General features: G+C 42.0%; 2 protein-coding genes and 1 pseudogene across 6 annotated transcripts; 2 read left to right on the top strand and 1 right to left on the bottom strand.

Moving 5' to 3' along the window:
* Positions 1-453: 453 nt before the first annotated feature.
* csrnp1b (cysteine-serine-rich nuclear protein 1b) lies at positions 454-12,948 on the top strand. The gene is made up of 6 exons (XM_085468306.1): positions 454-531; positions 683-1,040; positions 7,167-7,365; positions 9,124-9,383; positions 9,479-9,775; positions 9,880-12,948. Exons 3-6 carry the CDS (start codon positions 7,185-7,187, stop codon positions 10,870-10,872), a joined length of 1,731 nt encoding a protein of 576 aa, XP_085324432.1. The 5' UTR covers positions 454-531; positions 683-1,040; positions 7,167-7,184; the 3' UTR covers positions 10,873-12,948.
* A 2,119-nt stretch (positions 12,949-15,067) lies between these two features.
* LOC146701900 (chymotrypsin-like elastase family member 2A) lies at positions 15,068-16,766 on the bottom strand (annotated as a pseudogene). The gene is made up of 8 exons (XR_014922253.1): positions 16,691-16,766; positions 16,506-16,600; positions 16,258-16,364; positions 15,990-16,111; positions 15,731-15,867; positions 15,496-15,638; positions 15,236-15,385; positions 15,068-15,148 (listed from the first exon to the last, which is right to left on the bottom strand). The product of XR_014922253.1 is annotated as a chymotrypsin-like elastase family member 2A (transcript).
* A 1,343-nt stretch (positions 16,767-18,109) lies between these two features.
* On the top strand, positions 18,110-24,125 carry LOC146701899 (Golgi reassembly-stacking protein 1-like). 4 transcript variants are annotated; one of them, XM_085468304.1, is made up of 9 exons: positions 18,110-18,389; positions 18,931-19,011; positions 19,578-19,781; positions 20,545-20,631; positions 20,744-20,874; positions 20,974-21,118; positions 21,448-21,559; positions 21,651-21,773; positions 23,177-24,125. In XM_085468304.1, the coding sequence occupies exons 1-9, from the start codon at positions 18,324-18,326 to the stop codon at positions 23,407-23,409; spliced, it is 1,182 nt and encodes a 393-aa protein (XP_085324430.1). In that variant the 5' UTR covers positions 18,110-18,323; the 3' UTR covers positions 23,410-24,125. The 4 variants fall into 4 exon arrangements, with proteins under 4 accessions (XP_085324430.1, XP_085324429.1, XP_085324428.1 ...); XM_085468303.1 differs by having other exon boundaries at positions 18,112-18,389; positions 20,974-21,088; positions 23,141-24,125; XM_085468302.1 differs by having other exon boundaries at positions 18,112-18,389; positions 20,974-21,112; positions 23,141-24,125.
* The last annotated feature ends 2,563 nt before the right edge of the window (positions 24,126-26,688 follow it).

The raw sequence follows: 26,688 nt of genomic DNA, 5'->3' as shown, positions 1-26,688 counted from the left end.
GAAACTACAGCCATGAAAATGTAATAATAAAAACACCTATTTCTTTTCAAAGAAATAGGTGTGTACATCCATTACACAAGATGGGCATGCAGTTTCTGGGGCTTTCAAACTCATCTCATTGCCCTAAATAAACATCAAGCCACTCAAGTTACTTTGTTAACCAACTTAGTTAACTAAACTGTTTTCACCATGTAATTTAAAAAAGAAAAGAAAAAAGAAAGAAAGAAGAGAAATCATTCCAGGACAGTAGTTGTGATTGCTTGGTTATGATAAGAGGTGGCGTTTCCTCTAAAGCCTACTTCACTTTTGCGTTCCATGTAAAAAGAAACTGAGTCAGAATTTCATGCAGCTTACTCAGTGTTTTCCTTTAACTGGAAATAAGCCACAGCGTATACAACATTTAGGCACCACCCACGTTACAATAGCAGGACTTTTATCTGCCTGGTGATCACACAGTTTGTGACTGCTCATCAGCTGCTAATATAGAGAGGAACCTGGGGATTCCTATAACTGCCTTTAGAGTGTATAATAGTGAGTATGTATTTAAAAAGGGTGATAAAAAAGAAGAAGAAAAACGTATTTTATTGTGTTTATTTCATCAATCTATTACTACTACTCCCAGGCTATTATTATTATTATCATTATTATTATTATTAGTGACCAATTGAGTTTTCTCACGCAGGTAGTAAGGGCTCAAACCAAACACAGAAGGACGGGCAGGAAGCGGCGTGGGCAGCCTCCTTGTGTCACCGCCTGCGTCAGACTAGACGCCAGGAGGGAGTTTTCCACTGACGAAAAAGCCTGCGCTTCTCGGCAGTCTGCTACAGACAAGGGAAGCGCTTCAGCTGGTACGGACCCCGTGCGGCAGAGAGGCACAGACAATAGGAGAGAATAAAAAAAAAAAAAGGCTGTGTGTACGCGGGGGATAAGCGCTACGTTTATTCGTGCCATTTGGATTACTTCCACCGTTAACACCCGTCGGCTGTTTTACCCAGCGTGACTATTCGGTGACTGATGGTGATCGGATACTTGAACTGGTGGTGAGTACAAACAGAATCGGGAGTTTCGCTGCTGGGTTATTGAACACCGTAATTTACGCGTTCAACCTCAGCGGAGGGAAGCAGGGGGGAAGCCAGATAGTTTGACTGTTTATTCTCGTGTGTCAGGAGTCGTTTAAATGCCCTGTGCGGTTTGTGTCTATGCGTGTCATCTCTGGTAGGGTTTTATTCGCTTGATTTCTTTTTGAACACTTTGCCTGACGCTTTATTGGAAATGGACGCGGCTGTGGTGGCCCCCGCTAGTTAAAGTTGAGTTTTAATGAATTGTTTTCTGGTGGCAGCACACGGGTGCTGGTATTCACGGTAACTGGAAAGAATTAAAGTCATTTAACTGATTTTCTTTTTAAACGCGAGATTCAACGACCCGCTTCATTCACTTGGTGATTGATTGATTTATTTGTTTTTAGATCGATCGCTGATTAATCAGCGTTTTACAAACTTCACGGCTCACGCCGGGAAAGCCGTGCTTCCCACCGCTGTGGGTTTTCGGCTGCGGATTCATTTAGGTGATCTGAACTGTTGATGAGGTCGGCTTTGTGTATTCAGCCCGTGCGGAGTTGTTCTTGTTCACCTCGGCGGCGCTGGTGCGCCTCTTGTAACTAGAGCGACTCCTGAAGGCACTACATCTGAGCACACAGCTGACAGGGCTGCTGTCATTAGAATTAGCATTAATCATGAGGCATGATCGGGTCAGCTGGGGGAGAGAGCCGGCTGGACTCGTACGACGTGCCTATTCGACCCGATATAATTATAGGTTTTTAATTTTGGGGGGGATTTTAGCGATTTGCCACATGCAGGTAACAGTTCAGTCTTTGAGCCAGGTGTGGACAAGGAATGCGGAGCTCCTTCATTGTTTGATCAGTTTTCCATCACGGCATGTGGACCTTTCTCTTCTTTCTTTTAAAATGCGTAAATGACTGAAGTTTCTAATTCATTTAAGTACTATAAAGAGAAAATGATGTCAATGTGGTTTATTTTTATTGTTATTCTCATCCAAAGGTCTTGATTTATTAATGTTATTATTTTTTCCAGGTATAACACTGCCCTCTGGGGCTTTTATTTATTTATTTAATCTCTGGACAGTGTCTGTTTTCGATAAAGCGCCTGAGTCGATTTAATCGTCTCTAGCGCGACCTCACCCGGATCATTTTTGGAATCATGTTTTTTGGAATTAGGCTACAGAGAGCTGAATGATCCTTTGTTTACTGAGAAGGAATACAGCACTCGGTGCTGTGCATTTAATGTCCAAGGAGGTTTCAGATGTGTTAAATAAGTCATTGTCTCTGCTTATTTAACATCATTTTCCATTTATAGCACACATTTTGCACCCACGTCCCTCTTTAAAATAACAATTGACCTGTTTGCTGCCTCCTTATTAAAACTGCCAATGCACTCCCAAATCCTCTCAAATGATTTGAAGGAATTCGCAGCACAGCGAATAACATCCCCACATCCTAACTGCCTCATCTCCATCGTGTGATCCTGCATTCAGTTTGCCTTGTGGTGCCTGCAGCTGTCAGACACAGCACAGATAATCTGGATGGCCACTTCCTGTGCACTGCAGTGCATGTTTCACAACCTCAGGAAGCTCATGCACACTTTTAGTATCTGTCTCCCCAGCTGGGAGAGGCAGCAGCCGCATGCTGGGTTCAGACAAGGTTCTCTGTGCCTGCTTCATTTTGGTCACGCAGGATGGCCCCACGCTTTTGTGCCTGGAGACGAGGGTGGAGTGGTGTGTGTGTGTGTGTGTGTGGAGGGGGTAACACGGAGCCTGCTGACAGCCTCCAACACAGCAGCCGAGAGCTCCCATCTGCTTTGTCCTCTCTCAGCATTCCATACAGCAAGTGTCCCAGACTGGAGCATGACCCCTGAACCCGAAGCCACTCCCCCTCCCTCCACCCAAACACACACCCAAAAGCTGTGTGTTTTCTGCTTGTGGACTGCTATTCTAAAGAGGTTTTCTCAAAGTTTGCTGCTGTGCACTTGGCACAGTTTCTGTTATTTGCAAGCGTGTTACAGAAAAATCAAAGCTGCATGTCATTTTGTCTGCACAGTGAATGCCATTCGAGGTAAAGAGTGGAAAAAACAGTTTTAGCCTTCCCTTTAAAGCAGGAGTAAAGCAACCCAAACAGTGGGTAAATAGTCCTCTGCAAGCATCACCTGGACATTTAGGTTTGCTCTGCATAACAGATTAATGGCAGCCTGGGGCGTGTGAAGTCCACGTGCAAGCTAATACCCTGTCAGGTGTGGCTAGGAAAGGTGGCTGGCTCAAGTGTCTAGTGGGAGTAGGACTTTCCAGTGGTTAGCAGTAGAAAACACATCTGGGTTAGATAGAGCCTGTGTTCTTCTTCCACTATTACTGCGGGAGCAGTGCTGCCAGAATGGAATTCCTGTGGCTTGGAAACATGACATTATTTATTTGTTTTGTACAGTCCTCCCTCCTTCTTCCCACTACCTCTCCTTTTTGGAATCGCGCTGTGCACGGGTCAAGGCAGAGGAACAGAATGTTTCTGTGGCACAGTCACAGCAAGCTTTGCGGCTTCGGTGAGAACAACAGGCTTATAGAGGAGAAAGCGGGAGCGCTCCCTGCATTGTTCCAGCAGGTGGAGCGCTTCTGACTAACAGCTGACTTCATAAGAAATGAGCCAGTGTTTCCCCCAGCTGTGCAGGAGCTGGAATCCAGCCCATCCGTCACCTTGACAGCTTTGATCAATTATCTCCCGTCCTCTCGGTGTCAGAACTGGAAGTGAGAGGTGCAGTACCTTGAAAGCCTGCAGGGGCTGTCCTGCCCAGCCACGGTTCTACACACACGGGAAGGCTCCCAAGCTTATCATTATCACATTTTATGAGCACTCAGTCAGTCATTCAGACACTGCACAAGGCTGTCAGTGTGCCATGTAAATGCTCCCGGCTGGCTAAGATTAGTGCAACTTGTCGCTCCCACCCACACGGTTATCAGCTGCAAAAGGGCTGGACAGGCGGTGCGAGGGGGCAAAGTCAACTGTGACTTGTCCTGATGGCTGAGGGGCAGACGGGAGCAGTTCAAACAGGGTGAAAGTTGATATCTGTGCAAAACCAAAGATGTGTATAAGAAAGCTTTTATGATTTGGTTCTTTTTTTGTGATTCTGATTAAACTAAAGCTTTCCGATAAGTTAGTTTGATAAGATTTACCGTGGCATTTTGCCTTTTAAAAGTAATTCAAACTCTTTTACATCCTTCTCAAATAATTGAATACTCTTTTATAAAAGGGTTTGAGGGGCTGTCTGCAGATTTAAAATCAAAATGAACTGAAATTCTAAAGTCGTACAAACAGCCCCGTAGCTGGATGTATCAAGATAATCTTATTCAACTGACATAGTTATGCATCTGACTTGAGCTGTGTAGTGCTTCTGGTGACAAATCTCCTCGCCAGAGATTTATCTTTCCAAGTCTGTGACAACTGGCTGGGGAGCACCTCGGTGGATGCGTCCTTTATCTGCCTGCCTGTGTGCGGTTGATGGAATGACAGTGATGCATAATTTAGCGCACGCTGAAAACATGAGGCGCTCCTTCTCTGGCTCGGCTGTCCGATCACATCCATTCTCCATTTAGAGCAGACATCCACAGGCACCGCTTTCTTGACGAGCCAGCGCCGAATTCCTCTCTTTTTATCTTTGTCCCACCCTTTTGCAAATGAGTCACTACGCAATGTCTTTTCTTTTTTTTTTTTCCTTTCTTCTTTTCTTTTTTTTTTCTTTTTTCACCCCGGGTCCCTTGTTCCATCCGCTGTCTGTGCTCTCTTGGCCTTGTTCAGTGGGTGCAGCGGCTGAGCAGGCTGAGAAGCTCCAGATTGACTACAAGCCGTCCCCTTGCCAGGATTAACCTCTCGCCATTGTTTCTGCCCGTTGAACAGGATTAACAAATCAATGTGTCAGGTAGACTGCAGTCAAGAGACAATGACCCAGTTCTGACACCACTGCCCCCCCACCACCACCTCTCTCTCTTTCTCTCTCTCTCCCTCTCCCGCACCCCCCCCCCCCCCCCCCCCCCCCTTCTGCCTCACTGCAGCTTTTAATTAAAAAGACTTTGCTTAGCTGGCGCTATGCACTCCCTGGAGGATGCTTCACAGCTTTGTTTTTTTTCTGGGGTTTTTTTTTTTTCTGGGAACTGGAGCTGGGAATGGTGGCAGAATTGTAAGGTGAACCCTCGCGTGCTCTGCGTGCACAGAGACGTGAGCTTTGTGGTGTTTTTCAGAACACACATGTTGTCTGATAAGGGAACACACAAAGCAACAGATGCGGCACCCAGGTGTTTCTAAATGGTTTCAAGACAAATCCCATCATCATGTCATAATATTAGTTATACGTGTACAAGGCATTTTGAGATTATTTTTTTTGCACGAGTAAGCTGAAGGATAGGATGGGGGGGATTCAGTGCCCCCCTCCTTTTTTTTTTTTTTTTCCTCCACTCTTATTGTCTGTGTAATGTGAAGGCTACAGTGTGGAAGGGAGCTTTTTTGTTTGTTGCAGCGACAGTGTGAGTTGGCTTGACCTATTGCAAGGTGATTCATTCATCAAGCGTGCACTGGGGACAACAATATCTGACCGCAGCAATAACAATAACCCCCTCCCTGTACATCTGCAAAGATGCACCCACTGCCTATACGAAGGTGTCAGCCTCTTGCCCTTGACTTTGCCTTTGTCCTTGTCATAAGGATTTTTTTTTTTTCATAACTGCTCTCTGTTGCATGCAGAAAATGGCTCTTTTCCTTGTACACCAGCTTCCAGATCTTCTTCTTTTTCTTCTGTTCTTTGAGTAATGACATCCCGATGAGACAAGCAAGACATGCAGATCGCAGATGGATTCAAAGTTCCTATAAAGTCACTGGAGCATTTCTGACAAATTGGCTGTGTGCTAAAGAGCAATGGTCACATTTTAAGCTGTTGGAAGGATGTTTGGGTGTTTTACGTGTGTGCAGTACTGTGTTTAGTAAGAGTATGTTTTAAAAAATGACGAAAATCAAAGTGATTCAGCTGCAATGTTGAAAGATTTGTAAGCAGTTTGACGGTGAAACGAGGAAAAGCCTCCTTTTCCCATTCCACATCATCATCTGAGGGAGTGTCTGTGCTGGAGCACGGCACGGTTGTGTCCTACCTCTCCCTTCACTTCCTTCCTCCCTCCCTCCACCCTCTCCCTCCCTCCCTCCCTGGTTAAGATAGCAGGGGCTCGTCCTTGCAGTGATGATAAACTGTGCCGTCTAGCAGCAAGCATCGCCTGCTAATCTTCCCAACTTCTCAAAAGTTGGGAAGATTAGATTGTTTGGTGTTTGCTAAGGTCACGAGACACATTTGTATCCCTTAACCATAAAACACAAAAGCAGCAACCTTGCTTTTCATCAAATCTGCTCATTTGTCATGTCAGCGGTTGCTCTTTTTGAAATTTTGCCTGGAAAAAGACGGGGATTTAGTCGAGCTTTGAAAGTGTTGCTGCCCGACAAAAATAAACATTAAACACATCGACAAATCTTATACTTGGAAAGGTGATATTAGGCAATATTTTTAAAGATTAGAGGGCAGACAGCACTCCCTCCCACTGAAAGCATTATTTTTTTACTTTTCTATCTTTTACTCAGCTCTGGATATGTGGACAACAAAACATTCTGCCTATGCGTAGCTGCGCATGTATTCAATGACTTCTATGTGGACACGTTACTTATGACCAGTGGCAAATTGCCCTTGCTTTCCTTCGGACTGCATATTTGATTGCAAGGGCTGCTTAAAGTGACTGATTAGAAAATAAAATGTCAGGTCACCTCTGTTTGGTCGTCTCTCTTAATTTATGCGTTTGCTGAGCCGATGAGATTTAGAAGAGGGTGAAGGGTTCGCTAATTGTTGACTTAGGCAAATGGAACTGATTGATTGCTTCCTGTGCCATTGTTCTCAACTGAGAGTAGCAGGAGACTGGTATGCATACATGACTCACTTGTACCATTGATTTTGTTTAAATAAAAGCCTGACAATGTACAGTTGATAATTTATTGGGTTAATAAAATAAAGATCCGGTGATGATTTGTTAAAATAACTGTTAGTAATTTGCTAATTCGTCTCCTTCTCTCCTCCTTGCTGCAGATCTTTTGCGCTAACGCCATGAGTGGGCTTCTCAAGAGGAAGTTTGAGGAGGTGGATGAGGACCCATGCTACTCCTCACCGTCGCCCTCTTCCCTTTCCTCTGCCTGCTCAGGCTGGGACTCGGAGGCGGAGAGCTGCTTCTCGGACACCCTGGATTCCACCCCCAGCAACCCCAGCTCCCCGGCAACAAATTTCAACAGTGAGTATCTCTCTCCAGCGATAATAAATCACAGAAAGAGCTGATGGCACATGTTTTTATAATGCATTCTCTTGCCTTTAACATCCGCTGAGACTCTGATAACAAACTTAGATAAATGGGGGAGAGGTTAAGGAATTTAGCCAGCTGGCAGGCCATGAAACACTTCACAGAAATGATTTCAGACTTCTGCAATGAATACCTCTTTTGATTTCATGCCCTAAAGCTGCAAAATGGCTAATCACATTATGCACTGGCTGCTCACCTTGGCTGTGTCGCCACCTTCTTCTCAAAGCCCCGCATGCAGGCACAGCCTCACCTTTTCTTGCATGATGTGGGTCGCGCGGCCTTGGGCCGTTTTGTGTCTCGACCTGGGTGCGTCTGCTGAGCTTTAGGGGACGGACCGGCTTGGAAAGGGATTGCAGTGTACGGGAGAAGGGCAAACAGTTGTGAGGTTTCCAGGATGGTGGGGCAGGCAGCCAGGAAGAGAAGCATGGCAGGTTGCCAAGGCTGGGAACACACAGAGCCTTGTCTGAAGCCCGGGCGTGCACCCAGCACAGGTGCTGAAAGTGAGTGGGTGAAGGGATACAAAAAAAAAAAAAGGGGGGGGGGTAGGACAATCAAGAAAAAAAGGCGTGCAGACACATCTGAAGGAGCAGATTGGCTGGATCATTATAATCCAGTGTTTACACAGAAATTGTGAAGTGACTGCTAGACACAGCAGAGAAGATGATGGATGTGAAGCTGTACCTTGGTAGTTTATTTTTATGTGTATTACCCCAAGCAGCAGATCAGACCACATAGTAGAACTATTGTGTGCCGCTTACCTCTATTAAGGTAAAAGGTTACTTTTCCAAGCTTCAGGTATCACACCAGCTTTCTGTGTCTTTTAAGGCCAGTTCAGGGCAAACTAGAAGTCTACAAGGATCTCCCCACCAAATAATAATTGTAATGTCCGACACATGTGGCTTGTAGATTCGAAAAGTTCTGGTGACTCAGGCAGAAGGGAAAAAGTTGCTTGTCTCTAAAAGAGTCTCTAAAGTTTTGTTGAATATTCCTGGGTGGAGGAAGTGGAATATATAATAAAACTTGAATAATTGGGCTTTTTTCCCACATATGGTTCTACTTTGGCTCCCATATGGTTTTATTGTATTTGTCTGGGTATAGAAAGATCGTGAGCACTTTTTAACAGCGAGAGAACCTTTGACCCGTTTCAGTTACTGGGCCATTTGTGGGGATTGTCAGCTAGCAGCGAGACCCGGGTGGGCAGGTTTTATTCTTGCCCTTAGGGCTACACTTCCACCCTTCACCCCCATCTGGAAGCCTCAAGCATTTACTCCCCACTTTTGTGATCCTGGCGGCTCTGTTTCCTCCACTTTCCTGGCCAACAAAGGGAAATTCCTGGGTTGGGTGTTTTGTTTTGTTTTTTTGTTTTTTTTGTCGCACAGTAGGGCAAGTTACAAAGCTAAATGGATTCTTGGGTTAGTGTAGGTTTCACTTTACAGGATGTAAGCGTGTTAGAGTCCTGTTAGCAGTGTCTTTTAATTGGGTACATGATAAGGCGGGAGCAATGAATCAGAGGGGTGTCCTTTTACAGTCTGTTCAGCAGCATTTATACACCTCTCAAGTACAAGTGCTGGGGAATTATGCCATCTAGTGGCACGAAAGTAAGAATCCCCCCTCTTTAGAGCATCCTCTCTTACTTGTGCATCATGTATTCTAATCCTGCCTCTTTTTTTTTTTTTTTTTTTCCATCCATAGCAACGTCCATCCTTAAGAAATCCAAACGAGCGCGGCGGGGCAATGTGACGTTTGACCAGGTGACGGTGTTCTTCTTCCCTCGGTGCCAGGGCTTCACCAGTGTTCCCAGCCGAGGAGGATGCACTCTGGGCATGATGCAACGCCACAGTGCACTCCGCACATATTCGCTCGCAGAGTTTGCCGTGGAGCAGCGGCTCCTGCGTCGGGAAAAACTCCTCAACAGACTCAGGGAAGAGAAACTGGAAGCTCTCAAACTGAAGGTGTGCACCATAAAAGAAATGCAGTGGTTAAGGGATCTATGAAACTGTGCCTGTTCAACATGACAAATAAACTTTGTTCCTTTTGTTGTGTTCAGCTGACAAAAAATGGAACCCAGGAGAGCGAGGAGGCCGAAAAACTTACAGTGGATGACATCCCAGAGCAGGATATTGACATCAGTGGAGCCAACGTCGACGAGGGCTCTTTTCTCCAGCCTTACACGTCCAAGCGCCGCTATGCGCTGCTCAAAGCGGCTGGTGTGAAGAAGATCGACAAGGAGGAAAAGAGGCAGCTGCACGAGCTGAGGCTCTCCAGGGAGAACTGTGGTTGCGACTGTCAGGGGTTCTGCGAACCTGAGACTTGCAGCTGCAGCCTGGCTGGCATCAAATGTCAGGTAAGAGCCCCAACAATTTCATGCTATCAAGAGCACCCGGGCAAGACACAGCAACTTAGGAGTTTCTGTTGCATGATTTAAGAACTTTTCTTTACTTCTTGCAGATGGACCACTCCTCTTTTCCATGCGGATGTACCAAGGATGGATGCGGAAACATGGAGGGCCGCATTGAGTTCAACTCCACCAGGGTACAGACGCATTATATCCACACTATAATGAAGCTGGAGCTGGAGAAGAGGCTGGAGGAGCAGTCCAGCACAGAAGAGGATGAGGAGAACACAACCGGTGCCACCCCCTTACCAGCAGTGCCCTCCTTCCCCTTCAGCTCAGAGATGACAGCAGCTGGGGAGAACAGCTGCAGCAGCGATATGACAGACTTGTCGGACTCTCAGAGTGAGGACTCGGAGGCAGGCGAAGGTCCGTGTGAGCCCAGCGCCCAGCTGGATGTTGATGAGAAAGGCCTGAGCCGCATACTGTGTTTCAGTGACACAGAAAACTGTTCGAGAAGTAGCAAGGACAGCGGCGATAAGAGCGACAAAGACACTTGTTGCCCAGAGCAGCAGCAAGAGCAACAGCAGCCATCTACGGAGGCGTTTAGTAGCTTTAGTATGGTGGACTTTGCAGATGAGAATGACAATATAGACGCTGCACTGCTGGACTCTTCGGACGATCAAACAGACAATCGAGCAACAGCCATTTCAGAACTTTTGGATGAGAATGCCAACCAGGGAAACGCTCTCTTCCATAGCTGTAGTGTTCCACACACGCCCTCTCCCACAGTCGATCGCTCAGCTAGCTACGACATGGAGCTGAGCCTCTCGTCTGAGTCAGACCTGGAGTTTTTCGATGGCTTCCCCTGTTTGGGGCCCACCTCCCTCTACAACTCCCTCAAGGAGTACGAGCACATGGACAACTTTTTTCAGTTTCAGTTGCCTAGTTATCCCAGTTTCCCTGCAGCCAGTGACCCAGGGACCTGCCTCCTGGAGTCGCTGATTGGCCTTTCAGAGTCCGTCCCAGAACCCCCCGCCACTTTTACAGACAATCAGCTGTTGGAGGAAGCCATGAAATTGTCTGTGATGGAGTCTGTGAAAGTTTGACCCACGCAAGGCGAAAAATTTGTGGACAGTGCAAGAAAAACGCAGGTTTGAAAATGCACATAAGATGTCAAAGTGTTGGAGGAAGCTGTGATTGCGTTTGATTTTTTTTTTTTTTTTTTTTTTTCCCTCTCGCCTAATAAACGTTCAAAATTCCAGACTTGCCTTCAAAATTGTAAGCAAAGCAGTTTGGAATGATTGCTGTGTGAGACGGCAGCTAGTGTTGAAAGAGATACTAAACGTATATCAATTTGATCAGGCATATTAAAAATAATAATAAAAAAGATGTGGTGGCTCTCAATTCCTAAGAAAGCTTGTTTAACCAAACCAAGATCACCAACCATACGCTAAATGGGAATGAACCCTCTGGGGCCAGGTTGGGAATCTCAACACAGCTGAATGTGCACCTCAGGGATTTTTTTTCTAGCTTTTGGAGGCAATGTACCTTTGCTGTGATGGCCTTCATATGAAAACCAGAGTCAAATGGTAACCTGTTCGCGCCCTAGATTTTAGGCTAACACCCGGACGACTTGAGTAGAAGGGGTCCTCCTCGTGTTAAATCCTAAAGCTAGTGGACTCTTTCTCCTCAAGATCTCTCCCAAGGGTCTTTTATGGTACAAATAAAATCCCTCTAAAATCTCCTTGATCAGCACTTTATCTGTGAAAAAAAATAGTTATGTATGAATAGGCATTGTTTTGGTCGAACGGGATCGATTCAACAGTTAAACGCTAACATGACGGAGTTTCATATTTATGAGCAGGGTAACTAGATATAATGCTCATGCCATTTAAAAGCTGTAGCTGTATTGTCTTTTTACTTTTGTTTTAAATTATTTCCTTTTATGAATTCCTTTTATTTATTTCTGATGAAGCCTACTTTCACTCAAGCAGCACTGTGGTTTGATATTTCACCTGAAAGTGCAATCTTCCTTCCTGTTTTTTTTTTGTTTTTTTTTTGTTTTGTTTTCCTTGTCCATATCACATTTAGGCATTGTTATGGGAAATGGGATCACAAGTCCATCAGCAAGTATTTAATATCTATTCTCTTTTACAGTTTAACTATTTTCTTTTTTTTTTTTCTTTTTTTTGGATAACTTATTATGTCATTATTTCACTAGTTATTTAATTTAAGACGCCTGGCAATAAAATGGGGTGTTGTAAAGTTTACTGGATGTGCCTGCTTATCGGGGGGAGCCATGCATGCTAATAGAGTGTGCACAGCGCTTCCATTTAAGCTTAACTGAAAACTGTGGAATCTCCCTAATCACTGAAACTAAATTATGGTTCTGTTGTATTGCTGCCTATAATGTAAACATAGAAAATTACACTAATATTTTCTAACTAATTTATGTAGAATGACAAAAGAATTCTAATCACTGACAAATTGAATATTTTATTAAGCAAAAGCGAGTAATTTTCAATCTGGGTCGACCTTTGTAATATATGAATTATAGAGAAATGTATACTTATGAAGGTTATTGCTCTCCAGCATTCTGAAGTATTTTTCATAGGCAGCCTTATGGTTCGATATCTTAGAGACATGCCACTAAAACTAAGTAAATTGCGAAGATCAATTTGATTGTACTCTGAATTTCTTTGGAAGTCTGTGACTTGGCTTACGATATGTTATGACTTACACATGTAAAGGGTTTTTGTGCATAAAAACTGCATATATTATACAATTTTTATCGCACGCGCAAACCCTGAAAATTGAAGAGTTGCCTCATTAATTATTGAACGAGACCTTTCAAAGGTGATTGTGCTGTCACCTGTGTGAAGAGCCGAGGGACACTAGAGAGTCAATGTACATATCTCACCCTTTCTACAGCTGTTTCAACAGCCTTTCTGGACCCTTTAGAAATTATGCATGCAGGTCCTGTTTGTTAAAACTTGTTCTGATTAATTGTATACTTTGAAAAAGTGCCGAGTGCACATTTTGGAACTGTATTATTCGCTTTTTTGCCTTTTTTGATTACTTTGAAGTCCATCCAATATATGTTCTTATGCCATGAAGAGGGCACTCATTTTTTTTTTTTGCAAGCAGGCATTTGATTCTCTTGTATAAAACATCAAATCTCATGAAGAAATGGCAACAGTGAGTGTTCAATGTAATGTATTACAGTACAATTTATATTGTTTTCAAAGAAATTGTCTTACTTTTTTTGCCTTTTGTGTTGTACATATTTCTGCTTGAATGGTCCTGCAGAGCAAACAAAGCTGCTTTAATTTTTTTTATTTTTTTTTTACATACTCACACATTAACCTGCTGTTCAGAAACAGTGTCTTTCATCTACGCCATTTTGACAGCCTGTCCCTCCAAATAATAATAATAATAATAATAATAAAAAAAATGTTTTCTAAATCTTTGACTGTTTTTTGTCTTTGTAAAATGCTGAAAAGTAAACTTTTTGCATTGTTGGGGGAAAAAGCATGGACAAAAACTCCTAGGGGTATTATTTCTAGCTTTCTTTGGTGGGAGGGGGTATACTTGATATATTAATAATATATTTTAGCGAATAAGCCAAAAATATGTGTTATAATTGGTTTAACCCTTTCTAGACCAGCAAATAATTGCAAGAAGTGTAGCGGTTTGCACATCTGTTTGCCAAGCAAAGGGTTTCTGGTTCAATTCCAGCCAGAGACACAAACCCTTCCTGGGGTCAGGGTTTGCATTAAACATGTGAAGCTAAAAGTAGCAAAAGTAAAATAAGCACACTAATGTACTTTCAAATTATGTGTAGCTCAGGTAATCTACAGTACACTGCTACTTTACACCAGTGGTGGTGAAACCTCTAGCAAAGGAAAAAAACTAATTGTGCTCTCCATACTGCAGTTTTTACCACTCATTACAATAAAAACACAGGATCCAAGTTAATCTAGTTGTTCATTAGAAAAGAACAACGATTACATTACAATTGACAATTTGTTACTAGATCTGTCAAACAGGACGTATTTGGTGTTTTACACAAATGTGTAAACCCTGGGACGACCGTAACGTTTAGTAAAATGCTTCTGTGCGAAAGTTCAGGGGACAGACGCCATCTTTACTTTTAAGATTAGACTTAAAGCTAAATCTGAAAGGACTGTGATCCTGAAGTATCCCTTGGTTATGCTGAAGCAAGCTCAAACTGCTGGGGGACTTCCCACAGGTGCTTATATGCCACGGCTGCATGCCTTTACATTGTGTCATCTCTCTCCCATAGTTTGTGTTTTTTCCTGTCTTCCTCTTTCCCAATACAGCTGCTCTTCCCTGAGCCTGGTTGTGCTGGAGATTTTTGTCCTCTTAAAAGGGAGTTTTTCCTTCCTGGCGTCATGTAGTGCTTGTTCATAGAGAATCATATGACAATTGGGGTTTTCGGGTCTTTACGTTAGAGTAAAAAGAACCTTGAGGCCTTGTTATGTTGCCAAATGAATAAACTTGAACTGAATGAAAAATTCAGAGGGATCTAATTGCTTACTAAACTTTTTTTTTATATTAGTTTAGCTTCTATTTGGGAAACCATTAAGACCATTTTCTTCTACTGTATTAAAGAAAATTGACATTTCTCCTTAAATCTATTGAAACAACATTCCTGTTAGGTTCTAATGTAAACCACTGGAATGTATCTGTGGTTTTTGGTCTCCATGGTGTGGAGAAAAACACTTTATATGATGTCATGCAGAAGTCTCCTGACTACTACCACAAACATATGGCCAGAAATTCCAGACAAGAAGGAAATGTTGAGCCTATGACTACATATAGCATTTGGCCACAATTAAAAAGAGAGGGAAAAAAAGGTTTTCTGCTTGTTGGGACAGGGTGTTCAGGTACACCATGCAAGAATATTCCAGTTGTCCTTGTAATTCACTGCTACTTAAGCCTGTTTTTTTTAAAAAGAGGTTCTCAGTTTGAAACATCCTTAGAAATTTTCCATCAACTAAAACTGTGGTTCAGGAGGTCACAACCGTAGCCGCTGTGTTGGTATTCAAACAAAAACTGTGGCACATGTATGGACTGGTCGCAAAAGGAGTACACCAACAGCAAATGCATTCAGTAGAAAATGTGTTTCTGAAATTGTGGGAAAGTACCGGAATGCCATTAAAAGGATCTGATTCTGAGAGAAAAGCAGGACGTCGTTTGGTCAGAACATGAGGTGGTTTTGCCACCCTTTGGCAAATTCAAGAACTACAGGCAAATATCTGCTGCGCAGAACATGAATGAGATGCACATCAATTTTATTTTGCAGGTTGCATTTGAGAATTGTAAGGAATGCGGTGCCATTTAAGCAAGACCCATAACCTGAAAAAATAAATAGATAAAATAATGAGTCACGCTTTATAAGATTATAGTCGCCAAACAAAAGCACAGAGGCATCAAGAGACTCACTGAAAACATCCAGTCTTCAAAGGAAGAGACTCTGGTGAAGACCGTGGGTTTGAACACTTGGTTGCACATACCAGATGGGCCGTAACTGACAACACCGTGGACTCTCCAGGCTCCATCAGTAAAGCAGTTCAGAGGACCTCCAGAGTCGCCCTGGGACAGATAACAATAAGAACATAGCGTGCAATGACTGTGAGAATGTCTTAACACAGTATTGTTGTTAACAATATGATAGTTGCAGCATGAGGCGAAACCTCCTCTACCTGGCAGCCTGCTATGATCCCATCCCCTCCGGCACACACCATGGTTTCTAGAGCAATGCTGCCCCACCACTCGGGCTGGGAGCAGACCGAGTGCTCCACCACATTGATGGGAGCCACCTGTAGGATGGCAGGGCTACCTCCATCTGATTCAGTGGAGAAAGAATGCAGGAACCTTTTTATTACATCCACATATAGGGTGTGTATATGTGTACATTTAGCACCCAGGTGTACTCACAGTCTACTAATCCCCAGCCGGTGATGTAACAGGTGAAGCCATGAGGCAGTGTCTGGTCCGGGTAGGGGAGATTAGCTATAGCCACGTAACCACTGTCATAGATGGGACCAGCGAGTCTCAAGAGAGCAATGTCATTTCTAAGAAAAAATAACCAAAGATAGAGTTGTATAATTTTAATAGTTGCTTGTTTGCTGAGATTAACATTTCATATTTAAATGAGGCTTAATTGAGAGAGGTGATCTGACATGCTGCCACTTACCCATAACGAAGATCACCATTCCAGCCACTGTAATTTTTTCCACATGGATGAACTGCTCACTGCCTTCTAACTTATACAGGTCATACTCACCCACCACTACACGGTACTGACTAGCATCTGGGCTGAGAAGGACATGGAAAAAACATAAGTACAGTGCTTACTTACACTCTTTTGTTCAGCCCAGGAGACACCAAGATCGACTTTAAAATATTACAAAATGCACAAAGGAAATGGTGTCATTAAGAATAATCATGGTCAGAGCCCAAACCTGAGGATGCAGTGAGCTGCAGTCATGATGTGGAAGCTATCAACAACAGATCCTCCGCACATGTGGTAGAATGAGCCATCATAGAATTGATCATACTGCACAGAAACCTGTGAAATATTAAAGATATATGAAAATATGGTGGAGATGGAGTTTTTTTTCTAAATCTAGTATTTTAAAACTACAGTACAAAACCTATTTGCATCAAAAGATAGAAAAATAAAAATATCATTAGTGTTCAGAGGATTTACCTGCCATTTCCATGTGTTTGGTTGAGCATTACTGCCGCCTATCACCCTCTCATTGTCAACTTTGTAGTTGAGAGGTTCTTTGGCACAAATCAGCCCTTCAGCACACACATGGACAGATGTGGTAATATAGTTTTAACGTTCAGAAAATATAGGCACAGAAAATTATTTAAGTCAGGTGGGCTTACCAATACAGGACAGAAGAAGCACAAGCCGCATCATGTTGGAGCACTGATGACAAGCTGCAGTTTGCTTTTATACCCATTTGAGATTGGGAAACCGGGCAGATGTTAAGTTACCAGCCAGTATCAATAGTCCATGTGGATCAATTCACATTAAATGTACTGCTATGAAAAGCTGAAAGTTTGAGAAGTGTGAGACTTTGTGTGGCAATCCACCACTGTGTGAAACTCTTACAAATACAGACTTATGTACATTTGCATTTCATTCAACTCAGAAAACTTTAAGGACAAGAGAACTTTATTAATTAATTAATTAATTAATTTATTTTATCATGGTGGGAAAAGAACAGGTGCTGTCTAGTGATGGCAGAGTCGACCAAACCATCTGTGAAAGGTGTGCATTCAAGACAAATATTACAGCAGATAAAAGTCTGAAATGATCGACGGCCAAGGTAAAGAAGAAAATGTTCCGCTGCCTTCTGTCTGTACACTGTACACTCAACACAAAACAGACAAAAGCAGAATATTCAATGAAAAGTTAAATCATAATTCAATAAAAATACACACGTGTATTCATTATAATAAAAAATGTACAGTATAACTACCGTATACAAAAGTGTATACATGAGTTCTTTTTCTTCTGCTTATCTAATTCTCGGTCATAGGGGAATTAGAGCCTATCCCACTTGTTATGGAGCAAAAGGCACAGTACACCCTAAATGGATCAGTCTATCACAGAGATACAGACGTCCATTAACAGTCACATTCACATCTATGGATCTAACACATTCACACATGTATTTGGACTATGAAGCCAGAGTGCCCACAAGCATGCAACCTCACATGACCTTCTTGCTGTGAGATAACAATGTTGACCATCACGATGTTTTTATTTAAAGATAGAATAAATATATAAATGGCTTCTCCATCTTCAAAGGAAAGATGCCATACAAAGTTAATTGCATCGTTCATGAGGTTCACTGTAAAAATGTTTTTTTCTTTGTTTTAGACTTAAATAAAATACTCTCTCTCTCTCTCTCTCTCTCTCTCACACACACACACACACACACACACACACACACACACACACACACGTGTGTGTATTGAAGCTCCCAGGACCCGAACTTGAAGGACAGACGAGGGGCGAGAGGAATATGAATAAGAATAGTATTTCGTTTTCATAAATGTTGTCATCTTTAATTACTTTTCCCACAGACATGCGCAGTAAGGCAACAAACTGTCAAATCTATGTAATATTTATTTATTTATATATTCGGTAATTTATTGTTTTGTTTTTTTATTGCCTAAAATATCTAAATACTTAACAGGAAGTGGCATTTTTTTTATGAATGAGCATGGCGTTATGTTTTGCTAAGCAACCGCGTAGAACACCCTGTAAAGGACGGCTAATCGAACTCAGCTTGTTTGCTGCTGATATGAAAATCGGGAAGAAGAAACTCGATTTTTCTGTCATCATTATTTATAAGCTTTGTCTGGCTCTCCAGCGCCTGCTGTCAACCTATGTCAGCTGCTGGCTAGCTAGCTTGTATGCGGAGTGTATGTACCAGTAATGACTCCTGAAATAAGTCTGCTTTAGTGACATTTAGTCAGAACTAGTAAAACGTAACTGCTGAAGGCAATGGGGCTACCGCAGAGCTCGTTACTGTCGGACGGAGGAGCTAATTGTGGATATCATGTCCACGGGGTACGTTAGAAAGTAGTGCAAGGTTACACGTCACGCGGTTTGTTAGTCCCTATAGCTCACTTTTCATACATTTTTTGCTTAGTGACTTGTTAACTGTGCTTTGAACCATAATTGCTGCTTTATCTATCTACGCAGAGCCTGACTGTAATTGACAGGTTATCGTGTAACTGTAGTTACTCGTGAGCTCAGCTTGAATGGTGTCCGCCCATGATGATGTTGAAGATGAGGTGGCATTTGGCACACTTCCAACCCGCGTGCCTTTGTTGGGAAATGGAATAGTTTAACAGTCACTATAGAAACTTTCTTTAGTTATGGCACGTTTCAAAGTTGCATATAACATATTAACCGCGCGAGAAAGCGGGTACCTCGTCTCATTGAGAAGTCCCAAATTTTGGACACTGCAATATCTTAGGTTGACACACGGGGGGCGATAATATCACTGTGCTGTTTGTTAGTCAAACCAAATGTCAAGTTTTCTGTTCTGTGTTTTAAATTATTATTAATATTTTTAATTATTTAAGTAATTTTATTTTATTCTCAGGTTCAAGAGGACTCTCCTGCTCTGAAGGCTGGTCTGGAGCCTTTCTTTGACTTCATTCTCTCTATAGGAAACGCCCGACTTGTGAGTAGACTCCTGTGTCACTACACTCCTGGTTAAAATGAGTAACTAGGTGTCAAATATTGACTTCTTCTATCTTTATGACATTTCAGGTATGAATTGTAATTGAAAATGACGAGTTGAGGACAAAATGAAAATGCCAAAAAAGCCCTGCAACGTAGCTGTGAATGTGGCATATATTCAATTGTATTTGAAAGTATGCTAAAAACTAAAACATTTTTAAATTCTAAACTTATTTTAAAAGGCGTTATGAAGCTGAATAACATATTTATAGATCTCAATCAACTTAATAGGACAAAAGCAAGTTGTAGTCTGTTTTGAAACCATCTTCAAGACCCATTTTTCTGTATATAAAGCAAAGTACTCGGCAGGTAGGACACAGCAGGCAAACACCGATTTCCATAATTTTGAGGTACTGCCTTTATGAGATAATCCAGTGTTTTTCAGTGCTTTATTAATAACCTCATTTGGAAGAGTGGCAGTAATTACATTTCATGTTCTTTTTCATGAAAGAAAACGCATCTGCACAGTTGCAGCTGGAGTAGCCCTTTTTCCTTTTGTTTCTCCAGAATAAGGAAAACGACCTGCTGAAGGATCTTCTGAAGGCAAATGTGGAAAAAGCAGTCAAACTTGAAGTGTATAACTCCAAAACCCAGCGTGTGAGGGAGCTGGAGGTGACACCCAGTAACATGTGGGGCGGTCAGGGTTTGCTGGGGGCTAGTGTCCGCTTCTGCAGCTTTGAAGGAGCCAATGAGAATGTGTGGCATGTCTTGGTAAGTTAAATCTACCTGTCTTCGCTCAGGTTTCACCCTTTGCTGGTTACTGTAGGTTAAAGGCCTTTGCACACCGAATGTATGCGGAAAAATGGCTAAAATTCTGATTTTAGCCATTTTTTCTAAAAAAAAAAGCCTGTTTTGGATCCAAACCTGCCGTATAACAGATAAACACAACAAAAGTCTTGCTTTGTGTGAAAAAATGAAGTTGAAAGAAATGATGAGATGATTCTGATGTTTCTAAACAAGAAAAAGAAGAAAGTGAGAATCCGGGTTCATCCAATTCTCAGGCGAGGACAGCAGCAGGGAAAATTTCTTGGTTTGATCCAGGAGTTGAAGCTGTATCTCGACTGCTTTCTCTTTTTGGCAAAATTGCAACCACATCTGAGGACGTACAGAAATAATTTTAGAGAGCTGATTTAGCCGGAGCAGTGTCTGGCTGTCTGTCTGAGGTAAAATAGTATTATTTTTACTATTTCCATATCATTGCACATTCAGTACTGGTGCATACGCTGAGCAATGAGCACACTTGTTGCCAAATGTAGTGGTCTGATTGGTCAGATCTGTTTATTCCTATGTGGAAAAATATGAAAAATCGAGCTTGATCCGAACTATAAAAAAAATAAATCCTGCAAATTTGAATTGAACAGTTGCCTTAAGAATAAGTGAGTCTGAAAAATCATTGCATTCTGTGTTCAAAGGCCTTAAAATTGCAAATGTTAATAATTTTGGTAGATTTTAGAATTTTTAAAAAAACTTTTAGGAAGTGGAACCAAATTCTCCCGCCGCTCTCGCAGGCCTGGATGCATACAATGACTTCATAGTTGGAGCTGACCAAGTGTTACAAGATGTAAGATTTCTTGTCTTTTGACTTTTATTCCAAATAAGAAATAATTGTTTTAACTAGCAGACATTATTAAAAGAAATAACAAAAACCTTATTTTTGTGTGAAACGTCTGCAGTCCGAGGATTTCTTTTCTTTGATTGAAGCCAACGAGGGGAAACCTTTGAAGCTTTTGGTGTACAACACTAAGACGGATCAGTGCCGAGAGGTAGTGGTGACTCCTAACGGAGCGTGGGGAGGCGAGGGAAGGTTGGCATTGATTTTTTTTTTTTAATCTTTATTTAAATCAAAGCATGTAGATAAATATTGCCATGTCAACACCCGTGGGTTTTTTTCCCTATTTTTTAGCTTAGGCTGTGGGATCGGCTATGGATACTTGCACAGAATTCCAACTCGTCCAGTTCAGCCTAACGCCCAGAATAAAAATGTTCTTCAACCAGTGCTCACTGGCAGCAGTGAAGAGGTAGTTGCAACCGAGCACACTGAGGTGAAGGTTGTTGTATCTTATTCTTGCTTATTTATTAAGCTGTGCAGGATGTAATGGCATCTATTGGTAGCAAGGGATCATGTTGAGAAGTACAAAAAGAATAATCTTTTTTATGGCTTAAAATGAGATCCACCTTCTACACTAGCTCAGTTTTTTTTCAGTCGGGGGTGACGACCTAGTATTCACTTACATTTTTAGAAGCGGAAGGTGAGGCCAGGTGTATTGACTTTGTTGTAATCTGCAACCTCACCACTGGATGCCACTGTATCCCACAAACTGCTCCTTTAACTGTAACTTGCTAGAGGTATTTGTGACCTCCAGTTTTCTCTCCTTAGGTGCCTTCTACCGATGAATGTAGCCCATCTACCGAAGCAGCACTGAATCAAAGTGAGAAAAGCATGCAAGATCAGTCTTTAATCTCACCCACTCAGCAGCCACCAGACCGAGGTAACAGGATCACTTCAGGACATTTTCATCCATTTGACACATTATGCATTTTCACACGGAATAATGGGCATTTGCTTTGTACTTATTTCAGATGCTTTCACCATACTCGATGCACCGACTTCAGATTTATCAGCCACTGTTTCCACTAACGAGGAAGGCAGCAGCTCCATGTTTGCTAATTATGGAGATGACTCAGGTGATCAGAGTAGCTTGGGTAAGTACTTCATACGTGATTAAATTGTGTGGCTAAATAGAGCAATTACGTGTTTATGATGGCATCCCGATTGAGAAGAAAAATAAGCACGATTAAAACCAGCTATTGTTGATACGCCTCTCAGTTAAGGAGTCATTTAATGCAGTGGTTTTGTATTAGTCTCTTTTACTGCAGAATAAAACTACTCCAGCCAAATGTGTTAAGTGTTTTTTCACAGATATACGTTTTACAGCAGGTAAAGTGGTCTATACTGAACACTTCATTAGGTAATGGATTGGACCCCATTTTACCTTGAGAACATTTTTAATTCTTCATGGCAGAGATTCAACAAGGAGATGGAAACATTTGTCAGAGGTTTTGGTCCATATTGAGATGACAGCGTCACACAGTTGTTGCAGAGTTGTGAAGTCCATTCGACTAAGATCTGGTGACTGGGGAGGCCATTTCAGTAAAATAAACTTATTGTCATGTTCAAGAAGGGAGTTTAAGATGACTGGAATGGCGCGTTATTGTCTCAGAAGCAGCCATCAGAAGGCGGGGTACTGTACTGATACTAACGAGCCCAAAGCGTGCCAAGAAATTTCCCCCACCGTCACAACACCACCACCACCAGCAGCATGAACAAGGCAAAATGGATCCAAGCTTTCATGTTGTTTGCCCCAGATTCTGACCCAACCAGCCGAATGTCACAGCAGAAGTGGAAACTCATCAGACCAGACAATATTTTTCAAAACCTCTATTGTACAGTTTTGATGAGCCTGTGTGAATTGTAGGTTCAGTTTCCCATTCTTAGCTGACAAGAGTGGCCTTCGAAGTTTGACACGTTGTACGTTCACAGATGCTCTTCTGCATACGATGGTTGTAAAAAGTTGTTATTTGAGTTGCTGTTGCCTTCCTGTCACCATGAAGCACTTTAAATATTCTCATCTGGCATCAACAAGGCATTTTCAGCCAGAGAAGTGATGCTCACTGGGTATTTTCCCTTTTACAGAGAGTCATTTAAATCACCTTTCTTCTTCATTCTGATGCAGAGCTTGAACTTGAGCATATTGACCATGTCTATGGGTCTACATGCACTGATTTCCATGTGCCATGTGATATCAGTTATCAAGAACTCAGTTAGCATTTTAAACAGTAGGTGCAGGTCAGTCCTTTCCATCAGTGGTCACGGTCTGAAATGCAGCAGTCTGAGCTTTGGTTATGTAATCTATTGAAGTACAAAAGTCATAAAAGGATGCTCAGGAGATTTGATCTTAATTATTGTTAAATATCTCCTTACAGACCAAGGAAGTTGAGCAATTTCCCATGGTTTCACCATCCATAACCTTAACAATATTGTATTATTCTTTCTTTTTTTTTATTATTAGATTATTCATCTTTTGACCAAAGACCTTCATTTCCAGAGAAGCAAGGAGAACCAGACATCCAGGAACCTGAGCAGAAGCTCGGTATAGACCTGACTGCCAGCACTTCTCCTATCAGAGAGACTGCTGAAGACATGGCTGGCCTCAAAATTACCACCGAAAACCCGAGTATCACAACAATCCCCAAGGTACCAGATGCTAACTCTGAGCCCTTAAGCTCAGTTGAGGTTGTGAGCGAAGAGATGTTTGAGCCTGCTGGGCCAGGCAGTTAGCTGACTTTCATAAAGAATATTCAAGAGCACACCATGTTACAGAAAAGCTGCCGTTAATGATTGTAAGCTGTTATCACTGGGGCTGTTTTTTTTGTTTGTTTTTGTAAAAGAATTGCATTTGCATACCAGTGCCACTGCTGCATGCTAAATTGCACATTTATGTTGACTTGAAATTCTAGGAATGCATACAGTTAATACACATGAATGTATTCTGTAGTTTAGGCGTACTGTATGTTTCAACATCAAACAAGATGAAGCCTTAGTTAAGATGTCATGCTGCTTAAAACCATCCTGGTGTGCACATTAAAAGCCCAAGGTAAAAAAATAATAATTACCCTTACCTTGTTGCTCTTACAATAACCACTGTAACACAGTACACACACTGTAGATTAATGATGTTTGACTTAAGTGTCACACCTGGACTTCTTTTCCCTTTTTTAAAAAAGAGGTTTTAATTAAAGTTTGTTTTTACTTTCTCATGGTTACTCATACAGAAGGATTTAATCGCAGGCGTTTCCTATTTAAGCCTTTTTGCCTTTAATCTTGGTCAAAATCTTCTGTCTAATGTGAATGAGTGGGCCGTGTGTGACGCAGCTCTCTGATTGTTTTCTGTTTCTTCTCTTTTAATCGATTTTAGTTAGATCATGTCTCTGATTTGTATGGAAGAATTGAAAATATACAGCTATTTATAAATATATGTTCAAGATGAACCTCCATGAGTCTGTTTTGGTTTCTGTTCTTTCTTTTTTTGGGTGGGGAGGTCCATGCTGTTGTTAAATCAAAATGTCATTAGACATATTTCCTGTGTCTAATATGAGTCATGTCCACCCAGCGGAGTTCATATTTTGAGGCAGCAGATGTCAGCAAACACCTCACGATACTTCTCCACTGAGCTGGCGCCAGTTTATCTCCCCTTGCAGCTCCTAAAATTCTGTCCAATCAGATTGCACATTTTCATATATTCAATGAGTCATAAGATGTTTCTGAACTTTTATTTTAATAAATCACATCTCATTCTTAAAATTATGCAGGAATTATTTATATTTGTTGTTTGATCCGGCTGCTTTCCTCTTCCTATTGACTTTGGATAATCCAGTCTTGCCATGAACAAATACTTGGTCAGTTTCAGGAACCTATTTAGCTGGAAAAGAAATAGTTTGAGGTTTCAGATATTAAACAATAGAAATTTACTGATGGGAACTTGAATGGTTATGTAGTCCATTATTTACATTTCTTTAAACTGATCCTATATCCAGCAATCCGTGTGTGATCATACGTGGGCTCCAGAAGCTATTGATCAGAAAACAAAGCACAATTTATTTTCATCACTTTTTATTGCTAGATCAGGACAACCAAATATTCTTTGGAAGTATGCCAAAAGAAAAAATGTAAATAAATAAGCATTAGGGGGAAGCTACAGTAGCAGACAGGGAATATGCCTCAATTATTTACCAGGGCACTCCAATCCTCCGCTGAAGAGGGGGATGGGCATGAAGGGAAAGAAAAGACTGTGCGTGGGGGGAAGAAAGACGAGAAGGAGATGGATTTGTCTTTTTTTTTTTTCTCCCCAGAATGAGAGCTGGAATGGTGTTCCTAAGGAAGCTTTCCTCTGGCACACCTGTGAATCTGTTGTATTTCTTATATAAATAGGAATTAACTTGGTGGCTTTGGGTCCACTCGCTGTTGGAGATTTAATAGCAGCAATGTGGACATCTCCCAGAAATGTCAGGCTTGTCAAATCAGCACGTTTTAAGTGCAGGGTTGGATGGTGTTTGCGGGTGTCCATTGTAAGTCTCACTCAGGAGGGGGAGATATGCTATTTCTTCTCTTCTATGTGAGGTTAGATGAAGCAGCCCAAGGCAAAAGCTAGCAGCTGCATGCCAGGAGGAGTGTAAGGAGGTGCCACCTCTGGAGGAACATGCCTTGCCTTCCTTTTTTCCTTTTTTTTTTTTTTTTTTCTCCCTGAGACTGTTTCAAAGGACGCTGTGACGCAGCTGAACCCACACGTCAGCTTAACTTTATCTCAACCCCTAAGAGGCTCGGCTCACAGGCACCAGCATAGTGCCCGTTGCCTCAGCCTATCGTTGCAGCATGACAAATTGTGAAACAGAATAACTACAGGGAAGGATGGATGGAAGGAAAGGATGAAAAAGGTATAAATACAAGGGGGAAGAGAGTGAACATACAATTGGTGCATGCACGTTAGTCACACGTCTCCACATAATGCTGTTCCTGTGGCTCGGTTAATGTGCGGCGCTGTCACATGAAGTAGGTCAGATTTGGATGTGTGGATGTTCAAGGGATATAAAATAAAGTGTTATAGTGACTTCTTAATGTAAAAAATAAAGATTAAATACTAAAAACTGCTGCTTTTCTGTTCACGTGTGGTCACAAATCCACACCACGAACACGCTCGTCAACTTCTATTTTCTGCTTTCAGCACCTTCCCACCCTAATCACAAATATTTTGTCGGGATGGAGACTATATTTGGAAGTGCTGCGAGGTGTATTTGCATACATGCATCACGCGGTGTTCTTCACAGTGTGTTCTCTCAGAGCCTGGGAATAATCCTGGAAAGTGCCTGTGTGTCAGACCACCAATGTACAGGCTGTAATTACATTCATTCATGCAAGGGGACTGTCACTCTGAGGGGTTTGAATTCATTAGGAAGTTGTTTCCACCTCTTGCCGTCATTATCAACTGGCTTTATGCTTCTAATTGAGCAGGAGATTAGAATTGCTTCCAGTAAACATTACCGTAGATTTGCTTGTAAATTGTTGTTCCACACATACTTTAGCCCTTTGGACTGAAAGCAATCTTCTATAAACAAGTGGGTTATATTTCTTTAGTCTGCACTGTGTATATACCAGTCTTTGATGTGTACTGTAGAAAACTGACTAAGAGGCAATACTTTTTGGGGAGAAGTGGAAAGTAGTTTGGTTAAATCAAGGTACAATAACTACATGCAGAAGAAAATCCAGTATACTGCCCCAGTTAGGTGTCATGTCACACCAAATCTCCTTTAATGCACTTTGGAATTGATTTTTCAAATCCCTGGAATTTTACTAGAAGGGTTAAACACCTTTCTTCTACACAATCCCCTCATTATATGCTGGTGATGGAAAATGCCATCTATCACATTGGTCCAAACTCTCTTAAAGGTGTTTAATTGCGGGGCTACAAAAGCCGTACCATATTAGCCGCACCATTTGCATTCTGATCGAACCATTCAGTCAACCCATTGAAGAGACCACTCCCCTCAGGGCAGAAATGCTTCA

The sequence above is a fragment of the Copadichromis virginalis genome, linkage group LG9, assembly GCF_057382275.1.
Source record: "Copadichromis virginalis isolate Kocher_CV1m ecotype Utaka linkage group LG9, C_Virginalis_male_GT1.1, whole genome shotgun sequence".
Lineage (NCBI taxonomy): Eukaryota > Metazoa > Chordata > Actinopteri > Cichliformes > Cichlidae > Copadichromis > Copadichromis virginalis.
Note: the sequence above shows the minus strand (reverse complement) of the source record. Positions and strands in the feature narration are given on the sequence as shown.